General features: G+C 41.9%; 2 protein-coding genes across 2 annotated transcripts; one reads left to right on the plus strand and one right to left on the minus strand.

Annotated features, from left to right (window-relative positions):
• Positions 1–263: 263 nt before the first annotated feature.
• On the plus strand, positions 264–6314 carry LOC116919287 (translation initiation factor IF-2). Its single transcript, XM_032925261.2, has 4 exons — positions 264–1652; positions 2139–2282; positions 2371–2738; positions 2803–6314. Exons 1-4 carry the CDS (start codon positions 1373–1375, stop codon positions 3523–3525), a joined length of 1515 nt encoding a protein of 504 aa, XP_032781152.1. The 5' UTR covers positions 264–1372; the 3' UTR covers positions 3526–6314.
• Positions 6297–8491, minus strand: LOC116919286 (protein ALP1-like). Its single transcript, XM_032925260.2, has 5 exons — positions 8075–8491; positions 7645–8010; positions 7138–7550; positions 6951–7071; positions 6297–6883 (listed from the first exon to the last, which is right to left on the minus strand). The coding sequence occupies exons 1-5, from the start codon at positions 8380–8382 to the stop codon at positions 6571–6573; spliced, it is 1521 nt and encodes a 506-aa protein (XP_032781151.1). The 5' UTR covers positions 8383–8491; the 3' UTR covers positions 6297–6570.
• Positions 8492–12497: the final 4006 nt, after the last annotated feature.

Consider the following 12497-nt stretch of genomic DNA (forward strand, 5'->3'; position numbering starts at 1 on the left):
ACGTAATTTATTCTTGCCGAGACGCAGTTTTACCAACACACCAAACAAGGAGACACACATATAATATATAGGATAGATAGGTTGAGATGATAATCGATTTAGGTATACTTTTTCATATTGTTCGGAGCTTACGTTTCTTGGCCGCTTGCAAAAGGTATCTAGATAATTCGATAAGGTATTATGACATTGTCGTGTATTTACTGGGCCAGCAACTGGATGTATATTGCATAGCTTTTTGAAGTCGTATACGTAAAGTACATTTATTTTTCCTTTTCGCCTGTACAGGCTCTCCTTTTTGTTTTTTTGTTCATAGATTTCCGTGTTTCGTCGTTGCAGTGCGTTAAAAACATCCTTTCCGATCAATGTCTGTCATTATCGAATGATGTAATCAATGGACGATGAACGAAGAAAGAAAAGCTCTTGTAAAAGAGTGCGTGTGGCAAGGTTTTTTTTTTGAGACTTGAAAAGAGAGAAGCGTACGAGAACACGAAGAAACTCTGTTGTGTGTGCGTGTGGGATTGGGAGGAGTGTCAAGAGGGTGGAAGGCAAAAAAAAGAGGGTGGTCTGAGTGTGCGTGCAACGCCAACTCTCTTCTTCGTTTGTTCGTTCTTCTGCTGCTTTCGCGTGTATGTGATAGATGGAAAACCGCGCGTAGCTTATGGGCTGCTAGCCTCGTCTGGAGCCCTCGAATATATAACCAGCCATCACCCTTCATGATCTTCATCAGTTTTTTGAGAAAATCCCGACCGAGTTGGTTTGATTGAACCAGACGACCGATTAAAACTTTAACGGCAGAAAAAAAAAAAAAAACGTTGTGTGTGTACTGGTGTTCGCTTGTTATTCAGCTGGTCTTGTTTAAAACACTCGACATAAATTGAAAGACCCGAAAAATTTAGAAAAAGTGACAATCTGCTATTGTTGTGACTCGTTTTTTCGTCTAGCCGTTTCCCGCTCTGGTGTTGAGAGCAAGGGAGGAGAGATTTGTGAGCCTTCGTGTTGTGTGCCATTGTGGTTTTCTTCTTCTGGGAAACGCGCGTGTGTGTGTTAGTGAGTGAGAGTGTGTGTAGTAGTAGGGGAAGGGGGAAACCGAAGAGAACGAAAGAAAGAATAAAGGAGAAGAGAAAGGAGAACCAAGGTGGAGTCGTTTGGGAACTTGGCAACGCCGCCGAGTTGGCGTTGGCTTGAGTGCGCTTGAGAGCGCTGTGCAGCAAGCACAGAGGCAAGCACATAAAAGAAGTGGCGAGTTGAAAGGGGAAGGAATCGTATACAACAGACACACTACACACACACACACACACACACATACATACATAGAGCAAGAGTATACACACACACACATACAGACACACGCAGCCACAGCCAAAGGTGAAAAATGGCTGCCGCCACCTCCCTTCAAATGCATCTGCAACACAGCCCGCGCAAGAAGAATTTCGGTTATGAAGAAACAATCCGGCTGCTGGAACTATGGACTCACTACACAAACGGTGGGACGCACCCCGAACTGGGCAAAGGCCACAGAACTGGCCGGCTGTGGCTCGTTATCAGTGAACGAATGAAGGCCATGAACTACAACCGTGGGCCCGAGGAATGCAAAGTGCGCGTCGGAAACCTCAGAGCCAAATACACCAAACTCAAGAGAGGATATCTTTCAGGTGAAGACTTAGCATCTATCAACTCGTGTGATTTTTTCCCTCCATCCAGGCATCTGTACGCAGCACCTCCTGTGTTGGCTACCCCCTATACAGAGAGCCTAGTCCACGATTCCTTTGTGTCTGCATCTCACAGTTTCTCACTCCCAACATCATCCTACCCGAAGTTTTCAGTGCACATGGACTCTACAATCCATTCTCTCTCTGTAACGGCCATACACAAGTGCTGTCTGAGACAAATCACACATGCCCGACCTGAGCAAAGAGTGACAGTGTGATTGAAGTTCGATTCATTCAATTCCTTCCATTCTGGCAGGGCTGTTTGAATCTGTAGATGAGACAGAATGCTTCTGCTTTCCTAACCCTTGATTCTGTTTTACTCGAAGTTCTGTTTTTAAGAAAAAAAACAAAATATCTGTGGATTATTACTAAATTGGATTGTTGGTTTTCTTTTTTATTTCCATTCTCTGATCCCAACTTACCCTGCAGGTGAAGGAGTACCAGATTGGCCATATTACCCAGTCCTAGCCAAATTCCTAGAAGGAAGAACAGAGTTTGGGGATTCTTATGATGCAGGATCCCATTCCTACACAGAACCAGAAGCAAGACCTGGAGCCTCTCACCATCACCCAGGTGAGAGTTGTTTTATTTGTTGTTTTTATTGTGTGTTTTTTTCCTTTTTTCATCCATGGTTCTAATGTTATTGTTTTTCTGCCCTCAGGTATGTTTCTTAGTATGTCAATGGAAGAGCCAAACGAGCCACTCGCCTGCAACGTAGATGGTGGTCGGCGGGGTATGGGTGGAGGAGGTGGTGGTGGATCTTCAAGATCGAACGATGACGATAGTTCTGTTTCAATGCCCGAGTCGGGCTCATCGGCCGGCAGTGAGCACAACGACGCCCCTCCAAACGGACACATGGCGGGCCCTATGGGTCCCTCTGACCTGCCTCATGGCCTTGGTGGCCACCATCCGCCTCTACTCGGGCCTTCCGGAATGAAACGCAGACCTGTTTCTCCAGTCGATGATCCTCGTCGACCAGCAAAACGACCGAAACATGGAACGAGCACCATGCTCCTCTCTTTGATGCAGGTACGACGGATTTTTATTTTCAATTTACCCAAATATTTGATCCTAGTTTCTTTTTACGGTGTAGGCGATGCTGAAGATCGAAGAGGAGCACCTGAAACTGCAGCAAGAGCGAGCGGCCAGTGAAGCAGCCATGATGCAAGCCGTCACGGCATTCTTTTCAAACATGACGCAAATGTTTGGAGGACACATGCCCAGTTTTTCTTCCAAGCCGGAGGTGCAAAATAACAACAGCGCAGGTTCGCAAGGAGGAGCGGGAGGAAGTGGAACGACAGCTGGAAGTAGCGGTCTACATTCTGGCGGAGTAGGGGCACAAGGTGGCAACAACAACAACCAGGCAACTGGTTCCAAGACGCCATCCAACCCGTCTTCTTCGTGTTCCAATTCGCCTGCATACTCACACTCCTACAGCAATCCACCGATGGTGGGTAACTCGGGGATGAACAAGATGCATGGCATGGTGGATGGGCCAGGCGCTTCCAGTAATATGGGTTCAGCCTCGGCCGGCCATCATTACCCTTACGGCGGCATGAACCAGCCGTCACCATCGCCATCCAGTGCCGGACAAATGGCCAGTCCTGCTTCCTATCCACTCTCACCGGCCTATCAGCAAGGAGTCGTCAATACGATGATGGGCGCAGGCAACAGCGGAACGGGAGGCGGTGGAGGAGGTTGGTATAATAACGGTTCATCCGGCAAGGGCGCTTCATCTTCCAATGCCCCAATGGCCGTTCATCCCTTCTCCAGCGACATTCTGGGCATTCCCAAGAGCAGACACGATACCATGTAAAAAAAAATAGGGGATTTTGTTTTACATCCACCACCACCATCGCCTCTTCATCTCCCACTCCAGTTGTTGCGTGTGTGTGCGTGTGTGTGTGGTCCATCTCGTCTCTCTCCAGCAACATCAACTACCACCACTATACTACAAAATAGACTACACCGTGAAAAAAAGATACCACAAGAAATGAAGAAAAAAAAACCCTTCCAGCCTCACACTCACGGAGCTTCCGGAAGGTGATGATGAATTTACACTACGACGACGATACAAGTATGAAAAAGCATATGAAGAGAAACAAAACAGAAAAAAACAAGAAAAACAAAAAGAAAAACAAAAAAAACTAATATTTTCTTTTGTGTGGAGTGTGTCCGGACTCTTCCCTTCGTACTATTGTTCTAATTTCTATCCATCTCTCTTTCTTTTGTGTGTCTTTGGGACTCCGAAACAAATTTCTGTTTTTGTTTCCGTGTGTGAGTGTGTGTGTATTTTATTTTGGCCTGTTGGACACAACAGCACACTCCGCCTGGATGGGTTGTCATTTTTTTTTTTTTTTTTTTATGTAACCTAAAATTATTTTCTAATTTAAACACCCCACCCCTTCAGTCTACTTTGAATGTTATTATTATCCCATTTTTTTTTTTTTGGTTAGTTGAATCCGTAACCAAAGTCCATCACTTTCGACCGCTTCGTACTCTCGTCTCTTTTTTCTTGGTTCCTTTTTTCCTCCCGTTTATCATTATTATTAATATTTTTCGTTCGTTGATTTGCGATACTTTTGTGTCAAATTTAAGAGGCAGCTTTTTATATCGTAAAGAGCCGAAGTTTTGTTTATTTTTCGCCAAGATCCAAAGGGCCAAAAAAGAGGAAAAAACGGTTAGTTCAAAATGTTTTGCACCTAGTTCTTCCCCCTCCCTCGTTATCCATCGCTTCCGGAAACACACATTTACACACAAAATTTTCAACAATAATTTAAAATTAATTTTTCTCGCCCCTGTGTGTCTCCTGAATTTACAGTCTAAACAGAACAACGTGGATATGCTTTAAAGTAATCGTCGATTTCCTTTTTCTTTTCTTTTTTTTTTTTTCAAACGAAAAAATCAACTCAGCTGCTATTGTTTGTCCCATTGACGTTTCATTTCGAAGCCGATCAAACCAAATGTGTTTTTCTTCTATCTGTGTGTCTTTATTGGGGGAAAAAGGAAGGGTTTCCTTTTTTTAGGAGGAGAGAGAGAGGTTCAATTTGAGGGGACAGGAGGAGGTGACACAAAGAATGTGTGTGTGCGTGTGTTTCGGCCGTGGATCTATAACGATTATGTAAGATTGTTTTTTCTTTTTCTTTTGTCTTTTCCACGCCCTCGTCTATCTATCTCTATATCGATGCAGTAGTTTAAAACAAAACAATTTTTTTTGTTTAAATTTTAGAAAAAAACAATCGGCTTTGTGTAATGTACTATGCAAAGTGCAAAAATTGTCCTTTCCTTATGTCCTTTCTCACTGTGCTGCTGCTGCTGCTGATGTTTGTTCCTCCCTTTTTTTGTGTCACTTTCAATTCTTTACTCTAATGTCCCTCCCTTTTTTTCATTCAAGCCACCGCTGTGCTGCGTGAAAAAATTGACGCCATTCTGCCACCAACACGAACCACAATTTTTTTTTCTCTTCCTCCAATTGATTCGATTCTCACCTCCTAGCCCTCCATACCATAATTAACAATAATATCTCGTGTATTCACGCATGCATTAACCAAACGCTAATGTAAGGAATACTCATGGTTATATTATCTTTCGTCATGTTTTTTTTTCTACCGCGTGTCCCATTATAAATTTCTTTGTTTTCAAGTCTGTCCTTTGATTTTTGCAGCAGGTTTCTAGCGATGACATGAGAAAAAACCGACCTCCGTTTGATCATTCTTGTATACCCATGTACTACTACTACTACTCTTTCTCTTATACCTAATTTTTTTTTTCACAGCGTGCAATTTTTGACTTGTTGAACCGCCTCGTCCCCCTCCGTTCCGTTCTTTTTCCGGCTCTTTCTTTCAACTTCCGTGTTTCGGTAAATATCCCCCCCAACCGCGTCGATCAGCCAATCATTTTTGAAAAATTCGCCTTTTTTTTTTTTTTTTTTGCGTTGGTAACAAAACAGAAAATGTTGATGCCATCCTGTTTTTCTTTTTTATATCACGCAGGCAGAAAAAAGATCCCTTTTCCTCTCGCCGTCTTATTTTCTTGATTCATTTCTCATTGATACAAGATTTCAATGGAGTGTGCAGTATTATTATCTTACCAATTTGGCGGATTGTTTGACTGTATTTTTTCTTGAATCATTCGTTTTATTTTTTATTTTTCAGTTTATCATCATCATTTAATCGCTCCACGTTTTTTTGTTCTTGAAACTTTATTGAACTGCCCCGCAACTTGACCTCTTTCGCTCCTCTTTTTTCCTCCACCACCCAAAACACACAACACGCCGCCATTTAGCTGTTTAGACAGGAAAGTTTGTACTGTGACGTCGTTTAAAAAGATTTAAGATGAAAAGTGAACAAAATTTTGAAAAAAAAATAAAAACAAAAACTAAAGAAAGGCCAGATCGTCTCTTCCCCACCCAAAATCCCTACCCCTTATTCAATTCTAACCTGTTTTGAGAAAAAAATCAAGAAAATTTTTTTTTCTGTGCGCGCTAAAAGTGTTGCTGTCATTTATGTACGGACGATACGAATGATACAGCATAAAAAAGGCGAAAATAAACCCGTTTGTAAAAAAAAGAAAAAGAGAAAAAAAAAATTAAATTGATAAAATTTTGCTTCCGTCAAGTAAAGTTTCATTTTTTTGAAATTTATACACACACACAATCACACGCAAAAACAACCAAATCAGAACAACATGTTTCCTTAAATTAAAGGGTTTTTATGTTTGCAATGAATCGTCACCATACTGACCAAAAATCAAACGTCTCAAACAAAACAACACAATCTCAAATGGCAGATTAGAAACAAACTAGAAAAGTTTCTTTTTCTCTTTTGTTCTGTTCTCTTTTTTTCTTCTTCAGCAGGTCTACTCAATACATATCCGAATCGTCTTGTGAGAAGCTGTGCTCCGTTAATGGAGACGGGAAAGAATTCCGCCTGTCATCCGGTCGACTGAGCGCCAAAGGAGGTAAAGCTGTTGCAGCTTGTGAGGCCGCAGCAGCGGCGGCGCTTACAATGAGACGTTCCGATAGACGATCACGTTTGGCACCTGCTTCCGCAAGCATTTCTTCATACTCTTCTTCGTCCTCTTCGTCTTCATCGTCCTCGTCTCGAATGTGCGCAGGTGCTGCCTTCGATTTGGGTTGCGGGTGCGCTGCATCAAAAGTCCGCACTGTTCCGTACCTGTGTGAATTGCAAAATATGTAAATGGTGTGGTCTCCAACCAAAACAGGATTTCCAATCGACTGACCAGTGTTCGAAAAACATGTCACCCGCTTCCTCACACAAATTGTGCAAGACGCAACAGACCTGAACCACCTTGGTAAAGTCCATGGCCAAATCGCAACCCTTAAGCAGAAGCCCCCATCGACCTGCATATCAAAACGTATCAAAAGATTAAAGGAGAGTGGAAAAGTGGATGAGTATTAGTAACAAACCTTTTAGTCTTTCAAAACTGGTCTCCACACATTTGTGAGCATTTTTTAGGTGTTGATTGAGTGTCTTGTATGATTCCCTATCGCAGACTTCATCCATTCGATAGGGCGTTAAGAGCCAATTCTGCAAAGGGAAGGTGTGGTCGGCAAGGAAATGCAGATCTTCGTCAGCCGGGAAAAGTTTGCCTTTCTGAGCAGTTTTGTACAATTGCGACGCCTTGAGTACTGCAGTGTTGTCCGTACTACCCGGTTGGCCGATGCAAACGTAGCCAAGTTTGTTATTATACCCAGCCACACCCAATAGGACGATGGAATTCCAACCGGATGAATTTGTATAACCTGCTCCGCAATTACGCGGCGTCGCCACAGGTAAATGAGTGGCACCGACAACTCCGATCGTGTCCGGGAATAAATACCTGGACAAGGAAAACCCGTTAACATCATACCATTGTTTTTAAAAGCTATCACAGAACAGCAAAAACATGTGTTTTAAATTTCGTTATGACTCACCTGAGCTCAAATTTATCGGCCTCTTCTCGGAAACCTGGTCCCGATGGCAACTGGACAACCTTGCCAAACAGGATATCCACAACTGCATTACAAAATTGTTTAAATATAATGGCAACTGAGCTTTTGCTAATGCCAAAGGTGTGTGCAATGACACTGTAGTCATTCTTATATTCATTTTTGGAAGCCAGCAATCCTAGGGCCACACCAACACGCTTTTCCAGTGGTACGTGAGCTCTTAAATTGGCATCTCGTTTTGACAGTGTGGGTCTGAGAGCATTGCAAAGGTAGTTGAAGGTTCTTTTACTGACATGGAACTCTTTTTGAAACTGAGCTTCTGAAAAGCGAGGAACTTCTCTCTCCCAGAACCTGTCAATGAGAAAAGAATGGGTTGGTAAGTATCCAGCAGTGAGGACTATCACAATAGACTTACTTGTTGCCAGCTGGTGGTGGTTTCACTATTCGAGGGATTGGAAGCGGGATTGGAACTGGAGGTGGTGCAGCCAGTAAACGTTGAGATTTATCTTCGCGAAGCTGCATTAATCTCATGAGTAGCAGCATCCTAGATCGTCTGAGGCGTCGCGATCGTCGATCAATCTCGCGGGTTGACGCGACATACGAGTTGAGAGTAACAAGAAAAGCCGAAGAGACCTGGATGAGTTGCATTACCATTTCCGGAGGCATGGTACTAGCCAGCTCTTCCGGAAGCATGGAAGGTGGCGATTCGTCGCTAATTTTCATTTGTAAATCCTCGTACGTGTTTCTATAAGTAAAAGAAAACGTACCAACTTCACAAAAGACAAAAAGATGTAAAACGCCTATTGACAGTCGCTTGCACCCAAACGCATAAATGCCACAAATTTAAGCGGTGGTTCTAGTCTACTTAAAAAATTACCAGTGCTTGCGCAGACGCATATCTGTCAAAAAAAGGTCTGTGACCTTTTCGCTCTCATTTTATCGATTGTAAATGATGTGGTCGATGAATATTAGAAGGATAATGACGAAGAGTAGCAGCTTACACTTTGATTGATTGTTTAAATTTATTTAACCTTGAAGTTTCTTGTTTGAGGGAGAGGGAGAGTCGTCAGAAAATCAAGTAGAACTCGTAGAAGAAGCAATCCTCGCCTGTGGTTTAGTATTTCCCCTGTGATGAAAACATGGGTGATATTGCAGCTAGTGAGAACGCAAAAGCCAATCTAATTTTAATCCATCCATCACAGTCTTACGTGTCGCGGTGACTGCTACTGCTGAATAAAAGATTGCTACTTTTCCAACTGTTTACAGTTCTTTCATCTTCTGGACTCTTATTGCTTCTGTTAGAAATTTTCGCTATAATTACGAGCTGGGAGCGGAGGGGGACCTTATTTCGCCTGCAGTCTTAATTTAGATGGTAACATTGATCCGTTTTAGGTGTAGCAGTCATTTTTGTTTGGAACATCGTTCGTCATCATTATAACGTTCACGCTATTTGGCTTTCATGAGCCAAAAATACTAGATACACAATTTTGAACTGATGGGAAAATTCACGTTCGTTTTTAACCGGAAGGGATTATTCGAATAAACTAGTTCATTCCTCTTTGAAACTGTTTTTGCCAATCCATTATCCGCCATTCGGAGCGGCTCGCTAGAGTCGGTGACCGCACAAGTATAGCGGCGGTTTCGCGTTCACTGTTTATATATTTTTCTTGTTAATAGATAAATTCTGTTTTATAATTCTTTTTGGAGAGCTGAGAACAGCAGCTGTTGTCGCTCGAATTTCTGCAACGTCAATTTTGTGTTGTTGTTTTTAGTTTCCTTGTTTGAATGACGCTACTGTTTAACGAGCAAAGAAATTCAGAGTTGCTTGGCTGATGCACCGACACGAAGTCAGCAATCATATGCATCTCATAAAATAGTATACACGCTGGCATGAGTGGCGTGAGCCATGTTTCGGTCTGTTTCAACTCACGTGCTGCTGCTGCGGATATAATACATTATTATGTGTATCGCTACGATCTTTTAGCTGCCGCCGTACTGTCGCCGTCACGATTGATTGCTAAAATCGTCAGTGAGTTTATGAACTAACTATATCCGTATAGAATCTACTGAGTCGTGATTGTGCCTTTATCAAGTCGAAGAACAATCAAATCCTGTTTTGCTGATTGCCAAACGAATCCGAAAAAAGAGAAACCATTTATACACAACTTTGGGAAATTAGGTCAAGTCAGGCTTTTAACGTCTTGGTTAGTATTTTAGTTCTTTTCCGTCTGCCGACCTTTTTGATCTTTTGTGGCGGCTGACGACGTCAAAGTTTGAATCGCCGATTTGGAGCCCGATGGGAGACGCGCTTTCTCACGCTCTTTTGCCTCTAACGCTATTACTAAGCGTAGTCAAATGAGCTGCGAAATCATCTTTAGTCGAGTATAATTCAGAAGGAGTGAATTATGTGTTCGGGTGGAGATGGCAGGACGTGTCAGCGCACACGCCTGTCGCTGTTTATTGCATCACTCAGACACATATAGGCTTGAGTCAGTTGAGGCGAAATATATCTGCATTATTCATCAGATTCATATGCCTCCTTTTTTTTCACGCTGCCAGGCTCTACAAAAATTTTAATTGAAATCTTGCATGGCGCCGTGTGCGCAGTTTTTTTTTTGGTTCTCAGAACCGGCAGCAGGAATTAATGAAGCGTGCTTGATGGTGTGCACGTGGGCACTGGCGACGTCAAAATCCGTTCTTTTCCAGATATTCATTATGTGTTCGTGTTTTGATGTATTTTCCAAATTGAATTCAGGGGCATAGGGTCTATCAGTTGTAGGGGCGGCATCATGGTCGAAATCTCGCGTGAACTCGTACACCTGCTCCTGCTTTGGAAATGGTTGGTTTCGTCTAAGATATTTACGACGGCATTATTTTGCGGTCGGGAAATTAGTACACGCGGAAACCAAAGAAGGAGAAAAAGAAAAGAAAAATTCCCAATTTATCGTTTCCCTCTTTCTTTTCTATTTCACTGGCCGCTAAAATAAGAACTGGTCAAGTGGATTCCAAGAAAGCGATAAAAAAAAATAAGTTCCTTGCACTCTCACTCGTTGCACAGTTTTTGAATTCAATACTGACAAATCATTAGGCGTCCAGGTTATGCTGATACACGTGCACAGCATATCCGGCTCGATGGATATATGTTGCAACATCCTATATCGTAACAGAGTACAACGTCCGAATGTTCACACCCAGGGAGCCTGGTGTGTGTGTGTTATCTGGCACGGTGGTTTTCTTTGTTTTATCAACATCAAATTTAAAGTTAAGAAGATCAAACAGTAAAGTACGATCCGTCATATGAAAAGGTACGAGTTTTGCACGTAAGCCAATTTGAATTTTCTAAACCAGATTTTACACATTTATTACGCCGTTTGTTGTTCATTTCTCTTGTTAGCACTGGATTCAGAAAACCGATTCCATGTGAACATTCTGGTTTTTTTGTTGTTGTAAAATAGTTGAAGCAAACTGGAAATGAGGCGTGACAGGCAACGACCCGACTGCATTTTGCATTCGGTGGCTTTTTGTTCGACACTTAACGATTCTCAGGATTACAAAGACACTTTCATTTTTCTATTCAATCATCATTTAAATTTCACGCAGACTACCTATTTTTACCATTAACCTCCATTCTGGTTTATTGTGAAAACAAAACTCGACGAGACAGACGACATTTCCACAGTAGCAACTTTCACCGAATTTGACATTTTTTTCGTTGAAGGTGGAATCTATAAATCATTTTTTTCTAATCTGCTTTGAAATTATTCACACTTGTAACATTGAAATGTATGCAATGCCAACTGGCTAGACCTAATCGATAGCCATGATTTTAATCGACAAAGCAAAGAGGCGCCAATTTAGTGCATATACGTACTTTCGAAACTGACACTTGATGATTCTTTGACATTTCAAGCACTCACACTTTCATCTGAATTATTCATGACTTTTGAAATTTCTCTCCAAGTAGAACTACTAGTTTTGCAATAGCGTTTCTTTACAACAACAAAACTTTTGTTTCGGTTCATTTGATGGTAAACAATCAAAACATGGTAGTGGCAAAAGACTGAATTCTCCCACAGCTTTCCCAAACTTTACTGCTATTGCCTCTTTAATTCTATGCTGATGACGAACAAAAGTGTTGGACAAATTGGCAGCAGTATAGAGCCTTTTTCCTCCTTTGTTGTTGTTAAATTACAATGTTTTGGCTGCATCATCATCATCATCTACAGACGAAAAAAACTCTTATTTTTTTAAAATGTAGGCAGCGTTTGAGACTTGAACGGGCGACCACTCCTTGTCGCTTAGAAAGTCATCTGATACAGCTGCTCGGTTTCATGGAGTCTTTAGTAGAAAAATTTAAAACTTTCTAAAAACGAAAAGACGAAACCCACAGAAAAAAAATGCAAAAAGAAAAACACGATTGCAGCGGCTGATTATCAGGAAATGTTTGATGAAAAATGTCGACCACGATCATCACGACGAATATATTCAGAAAAAGGACGTGCATCGGCACCTGACGTCCATTGACGTCGTACCCGAGTTTCTAAATTTCTCACGACTAAATTTGACTCTTAGTCGCAAGAGTCCGGTTTGATTAGTCGGCCATCTTTGTTTTATTTTCAGATAGCTTCGACAATGAGCTTCCACATTCTCACCGCGACATCTGTCATCTTTGACTTTCAAACGGGTTAGGCCCTTTATTTGATGGTTTCATTTTCATTCCGACAGTCTTTTTTTCTTCTTCGTTGTATATACTTCGCTGTGTTACATACGTACACATATACATTTGTTTCACGTTGCGGATGCAAGAGAACATAGAGCACCCTGTTTTCGGATTTGCC

This window comes from Daphnia magna, linkage group LG3 (genome assembly GCF_020631705.1).
Source record: "Daphnia magna isolate NIES linkage group LG3, ASM2063170v1.1, whole genome shotgun sequence".
Lineage (NCBI taxonomy): Eukaryota > Metazoa > Arthropoda > Branchiopoda > Diplostraca > Daphniidae > Daphnia > Daphnia magna.